We start from the raw sequence: 25905 nt of genomic DNA, 5'->3' as shown, positions 1-25905 counted from the left end.
AGGGGAATGCTGCCAGCAGGTTAATACTTCTTCAAAACTATAAACTTTCAGTCCTGATATTCCAAAGAGACCTACAAAGTATTTTCAAAAAATAACTCAGCAAACTAAACTTATAACTCAACCAGATACCAAAAATCACAGACAGACTGCAACTACTTGTTTTACGGCACTTGATACATTTTCCCTACATCCTCAACACTCTCCTCCTCCCTCCCTACCCCACATACTTCATAGGTGACTCTATCTTAAAACCTCTTCTCTTGCTATCAACCTGCTGTCCTTGCTCCACTGGAACCAACATTGTTTTCTCTCAAATGGTCTAATGAAAAACTGCGACAAATGCGTTTCAAGCTATATTATGTGGCTGCTTCTGTTTCCAAGCTACAAAATTACTTGTGCCTTACAGCTTTGTGAGTTTTCGTCCATCCATATTTTGGTTAATAGTAGCTTTCCCTGTAGATTTAGCGTAGTTTAAAAGCACTATGTAACACCATAAACAAGGCATTGCAGAAGTAGCCTACTCTAATTTACAGAGCACGACATAAAATGATAAAAGTTTGTTATAAAATTCTTACTTCAGTACTGTTCTGCTGAATTTCTCTCCCCTTGATTGCAAAACATGGACTGAAAATCTTTCTTCCTCCTCTTTCTTTAATAAAACTGCAAGCACCATCAGGAATATACTACACTTGAGGATAAGGTAATTTTCTTGCAGTAACTATCAATAAAATTAATTTCATTTTGATGGTTTCTTGCAGTAAATTTCAATAAAATAAATTAGACTTTGATGGACACAAAAAATTTCCCACTTCATTAGACCTGAGATTACTTTTTTTTTCCCCAGGCTTAAACAAAAACTTACATCTTTTCCCAGGACTCTAAGTTCAAACTGTGTTTCCTTGAAGTGAACTTTTGTAATTCTAGGCCTGTAATATTGGGAAAAAAGACAGACAGAACTTAATGAGACTTTAATTTCATGCATAATAAAATATAAAGTTGTATACATTTATATACAAAGACAAAAAGGAATTCACAAGTAGATTTTTTTTTTCAGGTATGCACAAGATATCAACAGAAAATTAGCAGTAGTTAAATATTTCAGCATGAGTATGGTAAAGGTGAACTATTTTTTTCAATACTTGGATCATAAAAGAATTAAAAATCTGTATAATCCAGACAAAGATTAGGAATTCCAACTATACTTCTTTTTTTTATTGATACAATTAACCTTTCAAGTAGATACTGCAAATCATACATTTCCATACAACAACATTGTTACTGTTTTAGCACAGACTGCACATTTAAATCTTACATACCAGAAATATTTTCCTACTTGTTTTTTATTCTTGTAGACAACAACTCCTATGGGTGTTAATCCTAAAAAATATTCAGATTTGTTTTCACCCTAGAAAATAAAAATGTATGTCATTCATACAGTTGCAAGTTGTATCACTGTAGCAGCAAGGTCTAGTGAGGAAGTCAGCCTGATGACCAGCTTGAAGATACTGTTTCACTCTCTGTGCAAATGGGAAAATAGTAATTGATCTGCTGACAAAAACTCCTATACGAAAACTTGCAGGCATAGAGGCAGAGAGGCAAGAAAGAATGGCAGTGAGGAAAAGAATGGGAGATTTCACATGCCATGGTGAAAAAGAAAAATATCTTTTTTTTTTTTAAGAAATTACTTTCAGCTATTTGGCAAACGGTCAAAACTCAGAAACGAAACTCTTTATTCAGACATGAATGCAACAGACATCCGAACTTTCAGCTGAAGGTAAATAGCAATTTTCTGACCTATTCTACTATAATATAACCTCACAGCTGCCTTCTCCCTCCTAAAATAGCATGACCTGCGTACTGCTACCAAGTGAAGTAGCTCCTATGAGAGATTCAGAGCATTTTTTTGTTCAGAATGGGTAGCGACATGCAAGGAATAGCCACGTGCATCATCTCCTCCAAAGGAAACCGTTCCTGAGGTCAGTATCCAAATCGCAAACCACGTCGGGAGAGAACAGGGTGAAAACCTTGGTGCCGAGTGGCAGAAGGCTCCCACCTCCCCCATGTACCGTCAGTGACCAAACTCAGATGCACTCTACACTTGAAATCGAGTGCAAACCTTAGTGCATGAGGTTAAAAAAAAGTCAGCTGCAAAAGCTCGTTCATCTCCCTACCTGTGGCAACGAGGAAGAGCCCTGCAAGTTCTAAACTAGCAGAGCACGAACCACAAAAAATATCAACTGTGAGACGGAGTAACTGTGGAAAGTGCCCTTCTGTGTGGCTACTGATGTGAGAAAGCTCAAGCGAGCTCTGCCTGTGCTCCTCAGTGAACTAACTGCTACAGGCAACTTTACTTTTAATATGTCCAAGTGGGGAAAAGAACTAAATCTCTTCACGTGTGCAGCTTCAGTCTCAAATGAGGGCTTCTGTTGCTGTTGTAATATAAATAGAAACGATGACATTCATGGGTCAGACTTGGGCACTTACAACTCACCCCTCATTACCCAGGCAGGGATTTCACTGCACAGCAAAAGCAAGGTAAGAGAAAAAAAAAAAATTCCAGGCTCTGCTAATTTAATATGATTTTGTTGGATCATGTTGAATCTTGTTCCAGTAACTCCCCCAGCTTTCTACGAGTGGGAGGGGCACAGAGCATGGGATATGAATACAATTAAGCCACAGGGTGCATTAAAAAATACTTCATATTGCAGGCTACACAATTTTCAGCAGGAAATACATACTTAATCTTCTGGTAGTATCTTGATTTCTTTATTTTCTTTCAAGTAATTTTACAAAGTACTGACATCTAACTCAGTATCTATCTACATTACAACTCCCCATTTGAACTTCTGATTTTCTTTTATTCAAAAAAAACTGCCAGAAGCGCAATTATTCAAACAAGATAGAATGATGTTTCCACCAGGAGCACATAGCCTCCAGGTGATAACTTGGATCCAATCCCAACATACACGCTGTTTTACAAAAGAAGTAGAGAGTTTTGCTGAGGCAATACAGACAACTTGCAATGCTGCATGATACAGCAGAGGAAAAGCTGGAAACGTACTCTGGCAAAACCTTCATAACGAATATTAAAAAAAGTCAGACATGCTGCTGCTACCCCACCCTAGTTTTTGCAATGGTATTGAAAAGGTTTCAGGCCACACTTGGTGTTATTTGTACAAGAATAATGTGCAAATTCTTGTGTCAAAGACAGAGGTTATAACCCTCTCTCATCTCTCCTGACACTTGCACTAATTACTTCTTATTTATCTGAATTGTTTTTTCCAGAATATAACTGATTGTCATTTATAGGTGTAATACAATCACAGCCCTTCATCTGAAAACCATTAAGCTTCCGTATGCATGAACGACTGAATCCCCTCAGTCTGTAAACATGTCTTCCTTTCCATTTCTTCAGTACAGCGTTTCCTTTCAAGTTATTCTGTGGCAACTAAACTATATAAATACAAGAAAATGTTTTTCATTGTTACCAAGTTTAAAATATTTAAACAATACTTACATAAACAGGATGGAGATCCACTCCATACATTTCCAGAGATTTGGCCACCCCTAAGTAGTTCACTTCTGCCTCAGCAGGAACTTGACCCCTGTACACAAAATTCTGTGTTAAGAACTTCGCACTTCCAGTCAACATACTAAAATAGATCTTATTAATAAATACACTTTGCTGGACAGGTGTGCAACCCTTCCTACCATTTGTTTAGACTGCCATTATCCTTTCAGCACTGTACTTCTGCTCGCTCCAAGTGAGACTGGACAGTAGGCACAAACTTCTATTAAACTCTCTGCTGTAAGATTCTACCACAGATACATGCTACCATATATACAAGGTATGCCTACTACAGTGGCTAATCTTTTCCCTGGTGTCACAAACACACTTCAGACACTCCACTTTTAGGCTTGAATATGCAAAATAACTTTTTTCCCAATAATTACATGATTATTAATACAGCAGGAATGGAATCATTGACTGGGGTACTATTTCCCCATAGCAGTGCTGAAGCTACAATGGATTTCTGAAAGCAGGGTTCATGACTTCAGATAAAATATTTCTTTCTTCATAAAATCTTGCCTACAGGAAGCCACACCAACTAGTAATACCCAAGTCTGCTACTGTGAAAACAAAGTTTGGAGTCTGTCTCCAGATTATCAGTTTCAAAGATCCAGCTTGCCTTCCTATCTGCAAATTATCAATTCATCAGTTAAAAACTACCATCAGCTGCAGGCTGGTAGGAAACAATAGGGGAAAACTGGAGGGGAAAAAAAACTGGCTACTAGGAACACATTTGACATCACTGATGAAGGGTTTATTTTCAAAAAGAACAAAATGACTAAATAATTCAAAGCCTTCAACAGACTTATCCTCAGAATTTCATCTGTTCTTCCCTTAATAACTGCCATTGATACAAAAGCACGACACTCTGTTGCAAGCTTGAAATAATTGAAGCTGCATTTTCATCTTCACCCCCTTTTAATACTTCTGTGAAAGCTACTGGACTGTTATGGGGAAAGTACAGCACATCTTGTGAAAACGTCAACTTAGAAAGATGCATCTCCTGCTTCACCCTGTGATTGTTCTCTTGGGGAAATACTTCACTGCATTTGCTACCTTTCAAATTCAAGGTGTGAAGCAAAGCTCAACATTTTGACTCAAGACCTGGAAAAGTCCTGCAACATGCACATTCTCGCTTCTTGTCTCCCTATTCTCTCCAGCCTAGCAGCTACTTTCCAGGTTTTCCCAACTTTGTGTTATGCCTGACGAGGTAAAAAACACATCCAATGTGAAAGACGTGAAACAGCAGTGCTAGCGTGAATGCAATACTACAGGTATTTAAAATGCCTTCTTTGTACCTGGGAGATGGGCTGCTTCAGCCCATCTTATCCACGTAGCAGCACTGATACTGTTTCAGGTGTTAGCCCCTCTTTCCAAGGACTCCTGGAAAAGCAGCAGACCTGAAGCTTGTAAGAGAAATCGCTTTCTTCAAGAGCTGAATTTCCCAGTAGATCTGTGATTCATCTCTGTATTCAGAATATGCAGAACACTGGATATTCAACACGTCAGCGTTGTCACATCTGACATGTCTTCTATTCACTTCTGCTACAAAAATTTACTCCACGCTTGATTTTTTTTTTAAATCTTGTTAGTAGCTCTCAGAACTGTAAGCAAATGTTCACTGGAGCAGTATTGTCTTACTGAGTTCCCAGGCAGGCTAAATATCAGTCCTGAGCAAAGTGCATTACCCCATTACTGAATTAGTGCTAGAATGCAGTACCAATTTAAATACCGCTGTTAAGTGTTTCCTTACTAACCATACTTAGAAAAATGGTGATGTGCTCAACCCACTGTTCTCACCTGTCTCTGAAAGTACCAAAAGGCTCAAATGTCAAATAAGTGTGTGCGCGTGTATAAATATTTTCACAATAATACATAATTTATAAGAAAGTGTATTTGCAAAAATATTAAAGGAAGTAAAGATGTGAGCTGAAGCTTCTGAAGGAAGCAGACAGAAGCCAGAGGAAGAAGTCCTCCCAAATGCGGATGTAGAAGACAGAACGTGAAGGGGAGAGGAGAATGTCAGGGACTGAAACAATTCCCGCCATTATAAAGGGTACGTGTTTCATTTTTACCATGTATGAAAACACAAACTCTCCTCAGCATCATACAACCTGACAATACACCCCAAAACTGAAACAGTCCTTGCAGAGCAGGCAATGTAACAGCTGTGCAGCTGACATGCACCGCTCATTTAGATGGACAAAGAGCACCTGAGTGCCACTGATGGCCCTAAACAATATTGAAAGCTACTCTCAAGGCTAACTATGAGCGGCATTTTAGCTTTCCTTACGCCCCACTGACAGCATCTAATATCAATTCAAAATACACCAACAGCTGATGTGCCAAGTATCAGTTAGTCCCAGATCTGCTGCAGTCTGGAAAAGGCAATATCAGAGGGCCAATACAAGCTCTCGCATTTGCACTGAGGGATCACATCCCTCACTCCAGCACCATGAGTGTCTCGTTCCTCACGTGCAAGCTCTGAAGCCCCTGCTTGCTTCTCCAGATGTGCACGACAACATAAGGTCACCTCACCCTGCTATCTGACCTTGGGATTGTCATGCTGGTTTATAGATGGGACAACGATTGCAGTAGGCAGGCCACAGAGACTTGATGCAGTCAGAAACCACCCCACCTCTGACTTCCCTCACCTTACTTGATTTAGAAACTTGCTCAAAAAACTGCATCCTGAATGAATCCCTGAATAGCTATTGTGCCCTGTAAAAAACTCAGTTTATCTGGACATAACTAGCAGAAGCAAGATACATGCAGTGCCACAGCTGTCTTGCAAAAAAAAACCACGTTTCCATGCTGGGCTCCAGAAAGGATAAAGAAGTTTTTCCAAACCATATCAGAAACCTGTTCCTAAAACGTCTCTGGTAGGGGAGATAATTTGGGATATGCCCTCCACCATTCTAGCTTCAAACTTCTTAACTAAAGAGACCACTGTCACCTGTGCAGCAGCCAATGCTGGCAGTGCTGATGATGACAGTCAGGCTGAACTAGCAACGGGTACACGTTAGTTTCACTCTCTTTTCTGATGCTGCTAAATCCCTGACACCTAACTGCAGCCAAGCAGCAAGAGTCTCAGAGCTCTAGATCAGTAAGCGTATAAAAACACTAAGGACAGTGTTAAGACTGTTATCTCTCCTCTTCACAACCACTGTTCCCCCGGCTTTTGAATTTCACCTTCAAGGTTATAAAGTTTTTGAGGCAAATGAGTCTTAATCTGATTTACTACACTAATGACTACACAAACTTGAGAGAGAGGAATGAAGGTTGCTTAGTATCAGTGGCCTGGTACATAGCAATTCATCTCATGTTTCATTTCTCAAACACAACCTCCGTGATGTTGAACCAAACAAACTCTCTGTGTCTCAGTCTCCAACCTCTGGAACAGAAAAAACAGTACTTTTTTACTTCACAAAAGGACCTGTAGTAAGGTTCTCCGTAATGCATCAATTATTATAAGGCAGTCAGGCAACCACACAGAAATAATTACTGAACAACAGACTCTCTTCCCTGAAAGAGAAAGCTCAGGTCAATGTGGCAACTGGCACAGACTCCAATTACAGGAGAACTTTTCAAAGAGAACAGCTGCGTCTCCGAGTTAATACCTATTCTCATTAATCAAGGCACAAATAACACTAACATGCAAAACTACAGGCAAGAAATTATTTAACCTTCATCCAGACTGTAGCTTCATTATAGCAAGAGAATCAAGAAATCTAGATCTACATACAAGATGGCTAGGTCTGATTATCTCTACATTACTTTGATAAAGGGTATGATGAACATACTCATAAAATGTTTCTTACTGCTCTCATCTTAATAAATGGTTATATCACAATTGCAATTGCACCTAACTTGGATTTGTTAGAACAAGCTTCTTTACACTTACCAGGAACATGAACTTGGAGATAAGCAAGTAAATGTTTATTTTGGCTTTATGTACGGTTGAACTCCTGGCATATGTTTTATTTTCAAAACCAATTTCACGTTTTGCATTTTTGAAGGCACTGTGGTCTAATATTTGGAACAGCAGGTTGGGACGCCAAATCTCCCTGACGTCCAGTGCTTTCACACAGTGACTGGTGGTTCAGCCTCTGTTACTCATAACCAAGAGTACTTCAGTCTAAAACTAATCTCACTGAAACTATTTCGTATGTAGAAGGCCATTTCTAAAAATGAGTAAGAGGGACAAAAAGTGGATCTGAATTGCTGGGGATTTTTTAATATTTTTTGTACGCCTAGAAACAGCATAGAGTTAAACCTCCTCTTTAAGAAGACTACTTACACAGCTGCTGCAAATGCATCTTGTATTTAAACTATATTGACACAGGATGACTTTCTGGCTCTGCCTTCTTTACTGGAAATTATGTTCTTTGCTCCAACTTCCCTACAAGATTGCTGTGTTTTTCCTCTCTACGTTGCTGCTATTGTTCCTCTCTCAAGCACTGACAGAACCGATGGGGCCAGAGGTTATGCATTCTTATTTTGCTCTGCTTATCTGTTGGGCACTCCAGCCCATCTCCTGGTTGTCCTTATTGCAGTTTTGCTTCCCACTCTGTTGAAAAGTAATCAAGGGAAGGCGTTGTATGCACAAATTGCAGCCTGACAGAAAATCAGCTGACTTCCAAAGCAGCATCTTGGGATCCACCATCAGGCAGAGATTATCCAGAATGTCAATGATAGTACAACTCACATGTTTTGTGTCCAAGGTGATTATTACTCCAATAACTGGAAGACAGAGAATTGAAGTTTTGCAGTCTCTATTATAAAAATGAATTTGTCTCTTCCAGCTTTTGCGAAGGTTAAGTTGGGATGCATCAGTCTCCCAGGTCTGCTGACACACGTTTCAGATCTCCGCAGTTCTCGCTTGTCCTGTCTGCAGTGCGCCCAATATTCTCTTCCTGCAATCTCTTCAACACTTGCCCCTGCCAAGTACCATAACCCTAGCTTATACTCGCCTTCTCAGCTCCTTCTCATACATAAGAAATGTTATCAGGTACGGTTTCAATGCCTGTGAACTTCTGTTAGTGCCTTGTTCAGTTTAAACCAAAATTACTTTGAGGCCTACCAGACATCCTGTGTTCCCACTGCTTTAAGGTCACACGCAAAGTTTTAGAATTTGTTTGCTTTTTGTCCAAAAACCAGCACTTTGAACGCATCAGCTGCCTGATGACTCTGCTTCTAGGTGCTGCTTTTTTTCTTACAAACTGTATGTTCTTCCGTACAGTGGAATCCATTATATTGACCACTGCCAATATGTTTTATGTAAGATATGTTGGTTAATAAAATGAAAGGACTTTATGCTTGTAAGACCAAACCATCTCTTTAATTCAGCAGATGTTGCAACTGAGATTATCACTTAAACCATGGGCATACAAACTGTCTTCCTGGTACCTCCTGCAATGTGAGCTGCTCCCACAAAGATTCATGCAGGTTGCTACAAGCACTCCTTCATTACCCCAGCTAAGGATCTGGCAAGAAAATAGAGGCTTCATCGTACCAAGTGCTGTACATTATTAGATTAAAAGTGGTTTTGTCCTAACAGTTCATTTGAATACACAGGGCAGTACAAAGAAAAGAAATGTTATTAGCCCCATTTTACAGAGAGTAGACTGAGGCATGGGCATAATAAGCAATTTGTCCAAAATTATGCAGGAAATTTGTCCTGGAACAGGGAACTGAACTCACAGATTTTTATTTCGTTCTTTTTAACTAGAAAACTAAGAGGAAACAGGAGCACTACTAAATCTGCACGGTTCTGAAACACCCACACCTAGGTCTGACAGACATCGTATTTCCAGTTATTGTCCTACTGGCTTCCTAAAAGAACAATCCCAATTACGTAAAATGCTTTCTGTTTCTGAGGGACATAACGGGATGCCCTGCGTTCTTTCCTTTGGTCTAGAGACCTCCACTCTGCACCACAAGCTGCTCCCCTCCCCACCTACCAAGCACCTCCGAATCTGATGTTACCTGCCAAGTTCTCAACAGTACTGAATTCTTACATCAGAGTTTTGTGTATCCGCTCTATGGCATCCTCCAGCTCTTCCTTCTGGTCTGGAACAAAGCGGTACTCCGAGACGTAACCTGCAGTGTGCTTATACGGGTCATAGTCCCCCAGCTCAGCTAGAGGACACAAGAAGAAAAGAAAGGTCACCTACTTTCAATGCTTTATGTTAACCAAAATACGTTATATAATCCACCTATTCGTTGCCAAGCCACCTCTTCCCAACTGACTGTCAATTTACCATGCAGTCAGTTAAAAAACCCAAAGACAGTACAGAACTGTTCATATTAGCGCACATAAAACCGAGAAAAATGTCTTCAATCATTTTAAAAGAGAAATGGAAGGTTCTACAGGAATAGATATAGTTTTGTCCAAGCCAGCAAAGTTGAAATTTGATGACATACATTATTTGGCAGCATATGTAAAACAAATGTAGAAGCAAAGTCTAGTTTTTGGAATACCTATGCCCTCATGGTAAGCTGTAATATTACAGATAAAACTGATCCATATTCTTGCTGGGACTCCTAACATAAATGTCAGTGTGGGAATGCGAATGGAGACAAATATCCTGAGACACCTAGAGGTACGCCTTTCTAAGGGTAAGCGTCCTTTCTTGTGAGGAAACGCAAGACTTCATTTTTCAATAAAATATCGATATATTTCCTGAACATTAAATTCACTTTCAAAATCAAAATAATTTTTAAAAGAATTTTCTTAAAGAAAAGAACCTAACAAATAGCCAACATAATTTTCTTTGAAACAACCTTGGATTTGCATACATTAGTTATATCAGTTTACATGTTGCCATGCAATTATAAAATAAATATGCGTCTTGGTCAGAACTACTCCTACTGCAATTCTAATTGCATCTCTCTGAGAAACTCAATTCGTTAGTATTTCGATTTTTTAATAACCCTGAGTAAAATCTGCGTAGACTGGGCTTCTCTGAGAAAAGCTGCATGGAAGGTTTCTATCCAATGCCCACTAAGCCAAAAACATAGCCAAAAGGAGGCTTCAAGAGCCAAGAAGAAAAACACTCATCTAATAACTCATGTTTCTTTACAGAATTTAATGATGTTTCCTGAAGGAGACAACCATCTGCTCAGTAGTGATGTTGAGAAGTTTCTCTAGAAAACCTCTGTAAAAACGATGTGGTCCTTGCCCGTAGCAGGAACAAGAACAGGATTGACTACAACAGCAACAACTCCAGCATTCCAACAGGAAAACTGGTATATTCTGCAAACTGCGCCACGGGTACTGATTTTTCCACCACCACCGCTATAATAGTCTGCAGTCTTTGACCACAAAAAGAGGAAATGATTCATGTGCTAAGGACAGGATCTGCCCGGAGACCAAAGATGAGGTGCAGGCACAACCTGCATGGTGAAAGCAGGGCCCATGGCTGGAGGAGGACATGGGCAGAGGACTCCGCGAGAACACGTGGCCCTGGCTCCTCCTCCAAATCTTGGCAGCTGCTAGCTCCACTGGGGAAGACACCACTGATACCATTACAGAAGCAGAGCTTCTCAGCTATTACTGAATTCCCAAAACGCACTTCATCTCAGTTTGGATAAGGAAAAAGCACCGTCTGGCACATCATCCTTGTAAAGGCTGTTGACCTCAGTGCTGATGCTTTGGGTTCATATTTTCACTATCTGACACAGACGTTTCTCGACTTTGAACAACGACAGGCCTAAATAAAAGGCTTCATACTTGCAGTATTTTTTCAGGGAAGGCATGTATGCCAGTAAAGTGAAATGTGCATTTGTCCCTGTTTTGGCTGGGATAGGGTTAAATTTCTTCCTAGTGCTGTGTTTTGGATTTAGTATGAGGAGAATGTTGATAACACACTGATGTTTTCAGTTGTTGCTAAGTGCCCTCCTAGTCCAAGGACAGCTCCCGTGCCTACTGACTGAGCTAGGTACACAAGATGGGAGGGAACATAATCGGGACAGCCAGCCCAGCTGGCTAATGGGGTATTCCATACCATGTGACGTCATGCTCAGTATATGAATGGTAGGCGTGATCCAGGAAGTACCGATCGCTACTTGGTTATCGGTCAGCGCGGGTGGTGAGCAATTGCATTGTGCATCACTCATTTTGTATATTCTATCATTATTTATTATCATTATTTTCCCTTTTCTGTTCTATTAAACTGTCTTTATCTCAACCCACGAGTTTTTCTCACTCCTACCTTTCCGATTCTCTCCCTGTCCCACTGGGGGGGCAGGGGGAGTGAGTGAGCGGCTGCGTGGTATTTGGCTGCCTGCCAGGTTAAACCACGACAGCATTGCAAACAGTTTTTCAGAGTATGACATGTCACATTTCTTAGAGGGCAAAATGAAGTTAAGAATAATTGTACAAAAACAAAAACTGCCTGAAATTTTAGCTTTTCGGAAACACATATAACACACCGTGAAATTCTGTATAACGCCCATTCCCATTTCATACACAAGTTATTCTGCCTTGTTATTCTAAAATGGAAATGAAAGGACTATTTTTTATGTTGTATTAAGTGTTGTTGAGTCACACTTGGAACACCAATAATACAAATAATCTTTGCTTAATACATATCACTCATGAGAAATCCAAATTCAACATAGAACAAATTACAGATACAGGTCCCAGCATGGCTCATCATATGATTTTTGGTTACTGTCGTGTGTTTGAATACACAGCTTGAGCTGTAATGTGAAAGGAATAACTAACTGGTAGACAGACAGCTCCTTTCTAATTGATTGCTAGTTCTATCAAGTATGCAGGATATAACATCCACTTCTGAAAAGCTAACTACTGATGGGTGAATGCAGATAAATGACAGATAGAATTAAAATTCTTCACTTCAGGTCAAAACACATCCTCCCTTCAAGCATAGGCGCATTCATACTGACATAATGTAATTTTTTAAAGAATCTTTTATTTGACAGACTTTGTTGGCTGGAGGCTGCCAATAGCCCATCAAATCTGTAAACCTCCTGATGAAGGTTTTGTCATACTCTATATGCAATCCAGAGCAAGTCATAAAGTCTTAAGTACATGATAAGGTATTCCTCAGCAAGGAAAAGAGTGTTTGGCAGACTATTCAGACTAACTTTTCAGTTTCTTCATTACATTAACTTCTATATTGCTTCTATATTATCTGTTCAGAATGGTCATCTATTTACAGTTCTTTAGCTGAAATTACTCATACTAGTTTTGTTCTGCTTTGAAATGAATGCATAGAGTGTTAGTGAAATCTTCAGTCACCACTTAAAATTAATCATAATAAAGGATTAAAAGAAATAACCTCCCAGTTGGCCAGAAGAACTTACACTGAATTACATATGCTCCCAGCTGTGCTGCAGTGTTGACTGGACAAGGCAAGCGACCCTGTAAAACATCTTGCTTGACCTGCAAGAAAAACTGATACCTAAAACACAGAGAGAAAACAAAGCTATTATTTCAATATTGTGCCTGATGCTCCAAGTAATGTTTCATCACCTTCCAGTTTACTGAAGACATACCACGTACCACAACTATGTGACAGTCAAACACTGTATTCCTCTCTGAATGACTTTTCCCCTATTGACCTTGAAGGAGCAACTAAGATTAATCTAGTGAAAGAACCTAGGTAGGGGAGCACTCTGCAGTTTTCCCATCTGCTTATATTGTGCAGATACAATTCATTTTACTCCTAAAAATGTACTTTCTCTTTTGACTTTCATAGAGCAGTCAGGAAGTGGGGAAGAGGGCTAGGAATCAGAAAAACTGAACAAGAAACCTATCAAAGGGCTGAAGTTTAACCTGATCAGTGGCTCAACGTAAGGGAGAACTGGGTATTGGATACTTCTTAATTCAAATTCCACACACCAGAGTATCAACTCTAGAGCAGCAAGCAGATTGGATGGAGTCCATACTTCCATGAAAAAAATGGATGGGCAGCTAACTGTATCTGTCATAGCATAAGGTACTCTCCTTCTTGGAATAGAGATAGCAGGGGTAAAAATGTAATTTTCAAAGTCATAACCTTCTTCTACACTTGATGAAGCACGTACTGAGACCAGTTACAGTGAAACAATATGCACAAAACAGATGGAAAAACAAGAAAACAAGCCATCACACAAAGGATCTGCTTCGTTTTGCTACTCCCCATACTAATTTATAGGGTATCTTTTAAACACTGGTTTTTGTCTGGTTTTATTGCAACAGATTTACACAGTGTTTCACATCATCCTAAGCGAATTTCTTGCACCAAGTTAATATAAAAGGTAACAATACTGAGAAGTAACCTTTTAAAGAAAAAAATGGTCATCCATACAAGCATGTAACTTTTTCACTATTCATTAATTCAGCTTTATCTATGTAGAGCCATTCAGCTACACTGCAAATAATTCATTCTGTGTTAGTACAAGTTACTCATGAAAACACCTTGGAATGATCTGTAAGTTCGAAGTGCATCTACGCTGATTTCACGGAAGTTCACAAACTGCAGGTTACATGACAGCTGATCCACAAATCATTTAAGATCCAATCAAATTTACTAGATTTCATCAGCCCAGATGAGCCTCTGAATAAGGATACTAGTGTCTTTCTGGTTAATGATCCCGCAGAATTTGTGCTGTGACAGATATTACAGTAGGAACGTCCACCCTTAAAAAAACAGCTAATATTCTCTGCCTTAAAGGACCAGGGCACTGCACAAGAATTTTCTGGGAATGTCATTTGGCAACACAAGGCCTCAGTGTTTCTTCACTCTAAGCAATACCTCAGTACCGCTTCTAGCTTATGCTTGCCAGTCCTACCTAGACAAATCTTCTCTGTATGAATGATGATAATAACAAAGATGATTTTACATCTACTGCAGAGTACACAGCATCTTCTTTTTAACATGAAATGCATTTCTGATATGCACCTGTCTTTCTGTTAGCACTTCTGCATCTCTACAGTGCAGAGCTTCATACCAAATGCTGCTACAAATCTCTTTTCCATGTAGCAGGTATCTATATTTCTGCATTCTCATAGTGTAGTCTCAAAATAAAGCAGGATAGGAAACTGCAAAAAACACCACCTCCCTGCAAAAAACAGTCAGAGCCAACTGTTATGTGCTTAAGTGACTCCCATACAGTGAACGATCTCAATTCCCAGTGAAGCTCCTAAGCTCCTCACAAAACCAGGCCTTTTGTCCAAACTTGTAGCTAAAGCACTCTCACCTTGTGTGCTGTCAAGTTTGTCATGCATATATAACAGTGCCTAAGTGCTAGTTTGCTCTAGCAAACACATCCAGCAAATGTTAGTATGAATCACCACAGTGTTACCTTTTGCCTACAAGCCAGACAGATTTTGCTGTGAAGCAATTACAAATTTGACAGGTTTTCATTATTTGCAAATAGTAATCATGTAACACCACAGATCATCTAATAGCAACAGACTCTGCTCTCATATCCATTAAAATAACAAACACATGCTCCAAAGAAACACATCGCTTAGCACAGAACAGTTAACACATCACTGGAATTACACACTTAGGCAGGAAAGTATTATTATAAAGAAAAATAGGGCCTTTAATCGTTCCTAAGCAGGAGGTTGTTTTATTATTATATTTTTTTCTGAAAAGGTATACCTTCCTTCCAAGGTTTCACAGCCTATACGAATAAATGCTCAGAAATGTTGAGGGCATTTGACTCTTCAATGTGTTCTGTTGAAGTGTCAATACAAGCTTCCTTATGTCCTCCCTCTGTACCTTCTAAGGTGCAAATTCTGCATGACCAAACACTGTGCAGACATGAACAGAGGCTTACTAAAATGCTTCTCAACTAGATTTGCACACTTGGTCATCAGTGCAAATCACTGACTGACCTTATCACACGGCAAAGAGAAACAGTTTTTGAAAATTTAGCCCGTCATTTCACAGACAGAAATCCACCCTGCCTCTGAGGTAGCCATCACAGCAGGTTTGGTGGCCAAAGCTCCCTTCCCAGGGCCATCTGTGTTCCCCTGTGAGCAAGGCTGAAAGTACTTCTGGAAAAGTACAGGAAAACTGCATCGAACTTTCACGGTACAGGGGCATCGCATTGTGGCCAGCTTACGCTCTCTTATCTGCAAAGTCACGGTGTTTTTTATTTTTACCAGGCCAGCCTCAATCTTGTTACATTGGAGACTCCCATTCCTGCTGTGCCAATACGGAAACAAAAGGATTTTCTCACTCTGGTACAAGAAAAATATTCTGCCTGTGCTGCAACAACTGCTACCTTTGATTAAGGAAAATTAAAAACCCTGCGTGCATTCTAATGAATTCTCATGTGTCATACTCCTAGGACATCAAAAGAAATATTTTGGCATTTATTAATGCAAGCCAGCACACTAATTTTGTCCATCTACCTATCCAAATTCTCAAATTTCCTTTTGAACCTAAAACTAATTGTTTCATACCTTTCATAAATAGAGCAAACAGAAAACCCTGTGAGAGTTCAGGCAAGCATGTGTGTGCATGTGTCTGCGTGCACACGTGTGCATGTGTTAGTGTGTGCATCCTCGTATTTTGTAGAGGCCAAGCTTAGTTAAAAGAATCAAAAGCATGCAACTCTTCAATTTCCTTCGCATATTTTTAGAAAGACCAAAAGAAACCCTCTTGAAAAACAGTTCTGGAATTTAAGCTATGGCCAATAAAGAAGAAAATTCCATGTATTTATATTTGATATCCAAGTAAAGTCTAAACTTGATTAGAGCACAATATAAATGCAGATGTGACAACGCATTCCTTAAAAAAAAACCCACAAATACACATCAAGTCCCTTTGATTTTTGATGCACCAGAGGGCACCTCTTTATCTTGAGCTTCCAAATAGTTGTCCATACCGACCACTGTGAAGCCAGTCACAATTCTCTTCCTACACATACATGTTCAGGCAAAAACGTTCAGATGTTCAAGCAAAAAAAAACCCACCCCAGCCACACCATAACAATATGCACATGGCTGGAACAGATTACTACCCTGAAATCAACAAACTACACTCTTATTAAATACCGTACCTTGTTATTTCTTCTTTAAGTTTACAGGGATCCTCTGCATAGAATTTAATGCCAAAATACAGAGTGTATGGTGGTCCAGCTGAGGGAAAAAAATATTCAATGCAAAAGTTAGTTGTTATGAACTGTTAATTGTTATGAATTGCTAGTAGTTGACTACAAAACAGCTACTAAAAAGCCTATCTTAATATTTTATGAAACTTGAAAGTTTCAGAAAAAATCTTACATCCACATAGCAAATCCGTACATCTATACTCATTCCACATGAGGAAAAAAAAGTAAGAAAAGGATTTTTATTATTATTTTTCTAGTCTCGTGTTTGTTTATTCGCAGCTTGTCTGTCTACTTGGAGTCTTTGCTTATTTTGAAGATCTGACTTCAGATTTCATTGCTGACTTACTATTTCTCCAAGATTTTTTTTTAACTGTTTGATTTTGACCTTTAGATACATTTTCCACTGAAACCTTTTGAAAAATATAATTGTGCATGAAATGTGATTCCCTGTCATAACTGGTACCACTGAATACTAATCCACACTTTCAAATATCTTATGGAGCAAGTTTAATTATGTGCCACTTTTAATTAAGAAATATTTGGAAAAGCTTTTCTAATTCACCTTTTAAAAGTGGTGATTAATTATTAATTAATTAATTATTCTCCCAAAAGATTCCGTTAACTCAGTATTGAAATTCTTAACAGCTACATTTATTCCATGCATGCTCCACTTCTACATCTTTTTATAGAAGGTCTCCAAATTCTTAAATAAAATAATCTTATCATGTTCTTTAATTGTAATAAAAATAACAGATCTTGCATCTGTGATATCCGAAGAGTGACAGTAAAAGCAGACACTCTATTATCAGTATAGGCACTACTTTACTTTCAGAAGAAAAAAGGAATCTATGTTAGTTATGGTATGGTACAATATGGTAGAGGTATCACAGCTACTACAAAATTAATTATACAAGTTAAGAATAGCACCATTTATTATTCTAAAGTAAAATTTAAACACAAAAATCTTTGGACAATAATCACACAAATTTTTGGAAAATGATGGTATGTTCAATCTATGCGTGAAATTTTGATACAGCTATGAACTGCAGTAATAAACTTGCTCAAGAACTATCAATCTGTTGTGACTAGAATATAAATGTTGTACAGGCTGTATATATGGAATATTGCCTCTGTTACTTCCTGTTCAGATCAATTCTTTAAGTTCAAATTAAATACATACTGTTTATCAATTCTTTATGTTCAGCAAGGGTCTTTGCAGGATCCAGCCAGTACTGTGAGACAGATAATTACAGTAATTAGTCACTTAACATGGAAAATTGATACAGAACAATTGCAATTCTATATTTATTCACATATTGATACTTATTAGCGGACTGACACACTTCAGTCTGCTAACGACAAACTTGTGCCAGCTTCTGATCAGAGAAACACCGTCTGTTCAAGTCTAATGTTGCGTATCTTCTCTGGGGGTAGGGGTCTTCCTAAGAGGAATCTGCTTGGTAAGAGCCACCACATCTCAGGCTCGTGACAAGCTGGCCCTACAGAAGTATCATACTAAGTACCCGTTGGTGTCTGCCTGACCTGCTATAGCTAGTACATGGGTGTGCAACCTTGCTATTTTCTTCCTGGGACATTAACCTAAGCAGGATAACTCTAAATTTAAACAGCAACAACAAGCATGTAAGACAGGACCTACAAGGAAAGAATGAAGGGGCTTCACTTGTTTTCTGAAAAACAACAGATTGTAGGGGGAATAGGCATAACAGCACCCTTCCAACACCTGAGAAACTGCTGTCAGAACGTAGTGATCAATTTTTCTTCATGTCCACTAAGTATGAAGAAATTGGCTTAACTAGAAGCAAAAATTAGTTTTGATTTTCAGAAACGCTTTCTAGTAGCAAGCAGAGTGGATGTCTGGAAATTGGCACAAGGCAGGGAGGGCACAGACTCTTCCACCGGATGGTGTACAGGACTAGCTGGACAAATGTGTCAGAGATGATCGAGGTATGCTTAGTACACTGCAGAGGGATGAACTGTTATCAAGGGTTCCCATACCATTTGACCAAAAAATTTAGTGTAGTGTAATTTCTCACGAACTACTCTGCCCCGCCTTTATCAAACTTCTAATACAAGTTTTTCTGATATTGCTGATGACCACAGACCAGCTGTGTACTTCTCGTTATCACTACACAGGTCACCAGCATCCTGCCCTTGTAATCCCCTCAGCAACTTATTTCTTCCTTAGCTTGACATTTCTATGACTCAGTTTTGGAAGAAAGTGCAGAGGCAGCTGCCAAGATCATTCTTGTCTTCCTTTTTTTCAATCCTCTTCCCTCAGACACAAACTTTTTGGACCAGCTGAGATTGGCATCCATTCTTAGAACACTGGAAACAAAAAGGCTGCAGAACACAACTGCTATAAAGAGCAAATTGAGGTGGATTGAATCTACTCTCTTTTTTAACTGAGGAACTACAGAGATCAATGAACAAAGAAACTCCTTACCTGCACCCCTGAACTAACCCTACAGAGAATAAGAATAAAATCATTAATAAAAAAATCTCCCCCCCTCTATCCAGAGAACTTGTCTGGAGTAAAGACTTTCACTATTAGAATGAGTAGCATAAAGAAGGGAGGGAAAAACACTGCAAAGCATTTGAGTGGAAAATTTCACGCAACTGATTTCATAAGTGGTTGTAAACAACTATCATAATTTTGACAAAACATGAAAACAAACTACTTCCATTAGCTGCTGATCCACCTGCAATAGAAACAGCTGTATGCCTTGATCTTGGCCATTGCTATTTCAAATCCAGGAATGTTTGTTGAGAAAATTTCCTAAATTTTGAAGGAAAAAAAATATTCAGTACATGCTTGTATCGAATACATCCAATAACTATTTAAATATAAACCCTCTTAACCTCGACAGAAGGTGTGAAGGGAAGAAAAACTTGTCACACTTGTTCGAACATCCTACTAGAACTCCCTATCAGCAATAATTTGAGCTAGCACAACAGGCTCATAAAGAAACTTTACAGTCAACAGGCAGAAAAAAGGCAAAATGACTCTGCAGTGCACATTCTGGCTACGCAATGCGGTCAGAATGTGGTCTGACCTCTTCCCAAAAGTGGCATCACAGTATGAACAACACATTGTCAAGCTAGCTTGCTTATCACTGACAGCTTTGTGTTAGATTGCGAGAGTTTCAAGATCAGATCAAAATCTATCATAGAACTCCTTCATTAAGTTCTCCTGAAGTGAACTGAAATCATATTCATATTCCTGGGAGATTAACCAGGGAGGTTAATCATATTCAAGATATATTGTCTTACAGTCCTCTTTGCAGTTTAGCTTTACGTGCATGGGTAGATTGATTTTTGTAAAAAAAAAAAAATTATATCGTGGATCATCATTCAAGTTTGCAAGTCAAGCACAGAACAGTTACAGATTTCTGGTTGTCTCTGCAACCTGAATTACACTGCCTCTTGATTCCAGGTGATTCACTGGCTGTCATGAGACAACCCAGAATTGGGCCAGGTCATTAAAGACTGTATGGGCACTTGCAGACAACACAATCCAAACAGAGTTGCATTAGAAGTCTTAATTCTCACTGGGCTGTACTTGACTTGCAAGTCAAATTATATTCTTTGTACGGTCTTCTCTTCTCAAGGCAATTTCTAAGGTTGGGGGGGGGAGGGGCAAAATTCAGAGGGAAAACTGCAAGTTCGGATTCAGAGGGAATCTGAAAAGAGGAGAGGGAACAAATCTGGTTATTGCTGTCGCTAAGCATTTCCTTTCCATCCCCCAAACTGAGCCGGCAGGAGGAACTGCCCTCTCAGTCCTCATCCCTGTGCGACAGATCGCTGCTACTCGTGCTAGTGAAAATCAGCATCCGCTGGCACGAGGAAATGCGCTCCTCTGAGGGTACCACGGGCCTCGAGATCCGCGCACTGCATTAGGTGAAGTTAAACACTTCGGCTCAGATCGGTTTACTGCTGGGACAGAGGGTGGTGGGGAAGATGCAAGAATCCCGCCTGCCTTCCCATCTCTCCTGTAAGTATTTAGCATTGCGGCACTGCCACAAGCCCACGCTTAAAATCACTGTGTAACTATTTATTATTTCAAAGGCTGCCAAAATTTTCTTGAAGAATGCAAAGGGTGGAGGGGAGGAGAGGGAGATTTCTAACATTTTATTTGCAAGCCAAAGATGAATGGAATTTCATGGATAATGAAAAGGCATTTTTCAAGCCAACATTAGATAATAAAGATGAGAACATTTACAAAACCAAGAACCCTGACAACAGAGCCCTCTAAGCATACATATGCACGCATACATAATAATGTGTATTAGATACCTGTCAAATGTTTGCATATACATATAAATAGTCTTGGGTATAGTTACAGTTTTGAGCTCACATGTTAAAGTGCCAAGAGAAATGGAACAAAAAGGCAGAGTGTCTTACTAATCCAATACACTTGCACAGCAGGTGCTGACAACAAACCCTGCATTCGTGAATGCCAAAGCAGCTCCAACACGCAGCCTCACTCTTTTTATCTGTTTGGCAGCCAGCGCGCCGCTTCTCAGTGATTTCCCACCGGTATCTCTCCTGCACAGACAGCAAGGGTTATCCGACTTACAAACAGCTCACCACTACTGCAAAGAGGTGGAGGGCCCAGCATATACCCATCCAACTGCAGGGGATAAATTTTATGAATCTGAAAGGGGAATTTAACATTTACAAAAGAAATAGGAAAAAACTGATGATTTTTAAATAGCCCTAATCAATGCAACTATCTAATTACTGAAGTGATGGCTACTAGTTTACTAATTGTTATTTACAGAGACCATATAGTATTAGTTTAATTTAATAATTTTTTATTTACTAAGACTGATTATAAATGTACAATATTTCTTATTAAAGAAAATAATTCCCTTTTAATTTTTAGGTAGAACATATAAAAAAAGATGTTTTAAAGTACAGCTTATCTAAGAATAGACGGGCTCTATTGTCCTTCGTACTTTTACAAATCTGGCTCCCATACGAGCCAGATGTGTAAGCAGTATGTATCCAAGCCCCATGCAGTCTTTCATATTTAGTCTTTTAAATGACTGCAAACATTTTTACGCAAATCTGGAATCTTCATTCCTTGTATCTGCATGGGGTTAAACCTGGGTCAAATTCCATTAACCTGTTTGAAACAAAATATTAACTATGTTGAAATGTTTGCTGTGGTATCAATCAATGAAGTGTCTGGTGGAAAAAAATCTATCAACTTCAAACTAAATCCTGGGCTGTCTTAATTAGATTCCTACGAAGCTGTACCCAGCATGCCACACATGCCAGTTTTTGTTCACATTTACAACAGGAAAAACGACAACTTTCAAGAGAAAACCCAGTATTCCTCAATTATAATATGAAATTATCAAGATTTTTTCACGATCTAAGGCAACACTAACAATTAGAATTATTTTGTCAGTTTTTTCTGCAAGTGTTCAGTGCAAAGAATCTAAATCTGCTAAGCTCAAGACATCCTTACTATATAAGAAACCTATAAATCATCAGGCAATTCCTACACACAAATAGGTACTTAATACTTCTGTCTTTTCTTTATTAGAATCTGAAGTTATATTGATTATATTTAGTATTAGATCATTAGTGTGAGTATCCTGTTGTTCCTGCTACACTCTAAAAGCTTATTCTTACTGCCGGTAACTCACCTGACCATCAGCTTTGCCTAGCTTGCTTTAATCCATTAACAATCTTGTAAAATTTCTAGCTTCTAATCAATATTATTAGTCTCCGTTTTCTTTCCACTGGCTATGCCATCTATTTTAACAAGCACAACAAGTCGTCTTCTTTCTAAATAATTTAGTATACCATGCTTGTGGGCAAATGTCAAATCCATACAAAACCAAAATACAAGCTAAATACAATTCATCTGTTTTCTAAGATCCTGAGATCAAAATATACACTACATTATATGACAGTAATTCCCTAGAGAACAGACATTTTTGATTGTAAACAAAACTTTTGTTAAAATCATGCCCTTCTTTCTATAGTTAAGTTACATACAGCTTGTTCAATCTCTTACCCTATCCAATTTGGCATAGTAACCCGGCAATCTGAGCACGCTGAGTTACTTTATTAATCATGCTTGGATGGATCAAGAAGCATCTTTCCGATATATGAGTTTTCACTGCAGGGATATGCAGTTCATGGCACAGGCTTCCGTGCTCAGCTTTGCCACAGCTGACCCGACCTATCACTGTAGCACAGCGACTCACAGTATGAAGTTCAGCTTCACAAGAAACTGAGACTTGCATCTCCCCTCTGTCTCTACGTGCCCTCTGGGCTACGCAGCTGCGAAATATATTGCCATGGACTACCTTCTGCCTGCTGTGCTCTCCGGTCTGCATGCTCAGAACAGCTTGCTCATAGCAGGAGAGAAAAAACACAGCTACGCTACCGGGTGGGTGCACGGTACAGAGACAGAGGGCTGCCCATCTCATGTCAGCTCCAGATCTTGGAGCAGTACACGTATGTTCGCACAGCACTACACCTGAGCTAACCAGGACTGGGGAAATGAGCTTGGCTGCGATACTGGATTAACACGGTGATACGGCTTTCTGTATTTGTATTTCTCCCCTCAGAGCCCTAAAAGAGTATCAGTATGCTGTACATTGTGAATGTAATAGCTCAGATTAGCATTATATCGGATAAGAAGGGAAGGATATTTGCATCACAGCCTGCTGTACAATGCAGACATGCCTCCTGCAGCTTTAGGTTAAGCAGGTTTAGCATAGGAGTTTGGTTAGGGGTGGTGAGGGGGCAGCCTGACCAATGTGAGATTCTGAAGTGCAGCCAGGTTTCTGGAAGTAAAAAAAAAAGGTTTTATTATCAACAAAGCTTTAAAATGCTTTTGGTTATCTAGTTTTCTGCAGTAAGAGAGTTTCAAAAACTTTTTTGTAAGAGAAGCTCTAATAGCATGACTCTTTTCATCATGCTTTTGTGATTTAACAAGGGAATGCCTTTGGGCTTCAAAAGTACCCTTCCCTTCATCGAATTCTGCTCAGCTCTTCCTGAGATATTATGCGTTAAAATTGCCATTTCCATTCTCTCTTTTGTGTGCCTCAAGAAAATACTGGCCTCCTGCCAGAACAGTAATTAGCATGACTATCCTAAGGCACACAGGAGATGCCACAAAGGCAGCAGCAAAGGGACTCTGTGGGGAGCACCGGGGAGCTGCAGCACGGTGGGAACCAGACGTGAGAGGGGCAGGGGACCTGCATGGCCCTCCCAACACCGGCTTACCCAGCATTTGGCCACTCCTCCACTAAAGTACTGGTACATCGCTGGGCTGCTGTTTTCCGCAAACACTAAAGCAATGAGAGGCTAAAAGGCACGACAGAGTTTCCTAAGCCACCTTCAGCTTCTGCAAGACAGATTCTGGTGGTCGTGTCTTGCCTGCAAATACCAGATGGGGCACAATGTTCCGCATTTCTGGCAGATGAGGCAGAAGACAAAAATGCCCTGTCAGTCAGGACCCAGCTGACCATCCACATTAACAAGCATAAAGACTGTATCTGGTCTCAGCTTAGCCTAACTTGAGTGTCAGCAGTCTCTGCAGCAACGAAAAAGACTCAGGTGAAGGGCTGATGATGATCACTGAGAGATTGAGTGGCACTCAAAGAAAACTGGTCTTCCTTTTAAAGCATTTGCACCAAAAAAGGTACTCATGTACTACATTAAAAAGCACCATGTAGTTTGTCAACCAAAGCACTCAGAGGTTAGGAAACACCACTGACAACCTACAGCATTAGTTCAACCCACGTGCTCATTCGGGTGTAGTTTTATATTACAAGATTTTTAATTAATTATTAAATGTTATATTTTAATTTATTATTACAAGACACTTTTTGTTTTTCCTTAGGAGTCCTGCTTTGTTCAGAGTACAAGATAGCTTAGTTGTACACAGAGCACAACAGCTTACGCTGTGCTGGCAACTTGTAATCTTCCAGTGCTTGATTTTGCAGATTAAATACCGTCCTTTTACCATGGAGAGTTTGAGGGAACCTGGAATGTCAATAAAGTGAAATTTGTGTAATATGACCAAATTACTACTCCAGAGACAGTGTCATCCAATTTATGCTTTATCCTACTGTTCATAGTCTTCCCAGTGCCACTGAGTTCTGTCAATCTGTTTGCTGCATCCAGCTGTTCTCTCTCATGTGCTAATCAGTTTGTTAGCTGTTCAGGAAGAGACCACTTTAATGTTATGCATTCATATGCTACACAGCACAGTGAAACCTTGTTCACTGATTAGAGCCTTACTGGCACTACTAAAATAATTATGATACCACCCACATCAGAGGTAGCACACCAACACAGCAGTTAAAAGACCACCTGGAAGTGCTGAGGCATGCAAAAGTAATGGGCAAAATAACAAAACAAGTTCTTTCAAACCCTTAAAAAAAAAAGTTTCTTTTGTGACTGGGTTGCATTCTTTAAAATACATAGTTTTGTCCACCCTGCTTAATTCATTATTCAGTTAAATATATAGTGTGACAAAAAAACTGACAGAGCAAATAATAAAGTATTCCTCACCATGAGCAATGTATTAATAGGTAGCCAAACCTCCAAACACATTTCTCTGTCTGAGACTAACTCAGGAGCATGGTTTTAAAACTAATTAGCAAGGTAACCTTTTTCCCCTTCCCTTAGGAAATCTACTGTGGCCGATCCAAAATATATCCAATCCAAAATTCAAATCTAGGTTTCTTGCCAGCCATTACAGGACTAATTCCCACAACAGCCCAGAGAGTTTTAGCCGTATTCAGTGCGCCACTGAATATATGTTTACAGCTAAAGCACAAGGTGTTGTTTGTTGCATGGAAGCTTTACACTGCCCGTTTTTAAGAGCGTACAAGATTTCCCAAAAAATAGCAAGCTAGCAACAACTGTCATTAAACACGTAAAACTAAACGCAGTAGCACAGGTTTACTCATTTATGAACTTCCCAGATAAAACAGCATCAGCTTTTAATTACCCATGCACAGACAAACAACAGGAGCAGGCACTTCCACAGCGCAGCCCAGGTGCAAAGCCTGCAGCACAAACTCAGTCGGTCACTGTGGCAGCACCCACATGGCAGGGCAGGCGCACTCCGAAACGTGGCCCACCGTTGTGGTCCCTGGTTGTACCTCCTGGCTGCTTCCCTGCTGCGTGTCAGGACAGAGCTGATGTGTGCACGGCTCTCCCACACACCTGGGATTTCCCTGCAAAGACAACCCGCG

At 39.6% G+C, this 25905-nt stretch overlaps 1 protein-coding gene across 1 annotated transcript in view; it reads right to left on the bottom strand.

The window, feature by feature from the left end:
* EPB41L4A (erythrocyte membrane protein band 4.1 like 4A) overlaps nt 1-25905 on the bottom strand; it is a 135714-nt gene that overhangs the window by 53952 nt on the left and 55857 nt on the right. Inside the window, exons 3-9 of the mRNA XM_075136683.1 lie at nt 17832-17883; nt 16601-16679; nt 12905-13002; nt 9592-9712; nt 3518-3605; nt 1317-1405; nt 863-926 (exon numbers count right to left, since the gene is read on the bottom strand). Of these exons, the coding sequence (XP_074992784.1) occupies nt 863-926; nt 1317-1405; nt 3518-3605; nt 9592-9712; nt 12905-13002; nt 16601-16679; nt 17832-17883 (591 nt within the window). The remainder of the gene's footprint in view (nt 1-862; nt 927-1316; nt 1406-3517; nt 3606-9591; nt 9713-12904; nt 13003-16600; nt 16680-17831; nt 17884-25905) is intronic.

The sequence above is a fragment of the Calonectris borealis genome, chromosome Z (genome assembly GCF_964195595.1).
Source record: "Calonectris borealis chromosome Z, bCalBor7.hap1.2, whole genome shotgun sequence".
Classification (NCBI taxonomy): Eukaryota; Metazoa; Chordata; class Aves; order Procellariiformes; family Procellariidae; genus Calonectris; species Calonectris borealis.
Note: the sequence above shows the minus strand (reverse complement) of the source record. Positions and strands in the feature narration are given on the sequence as shown.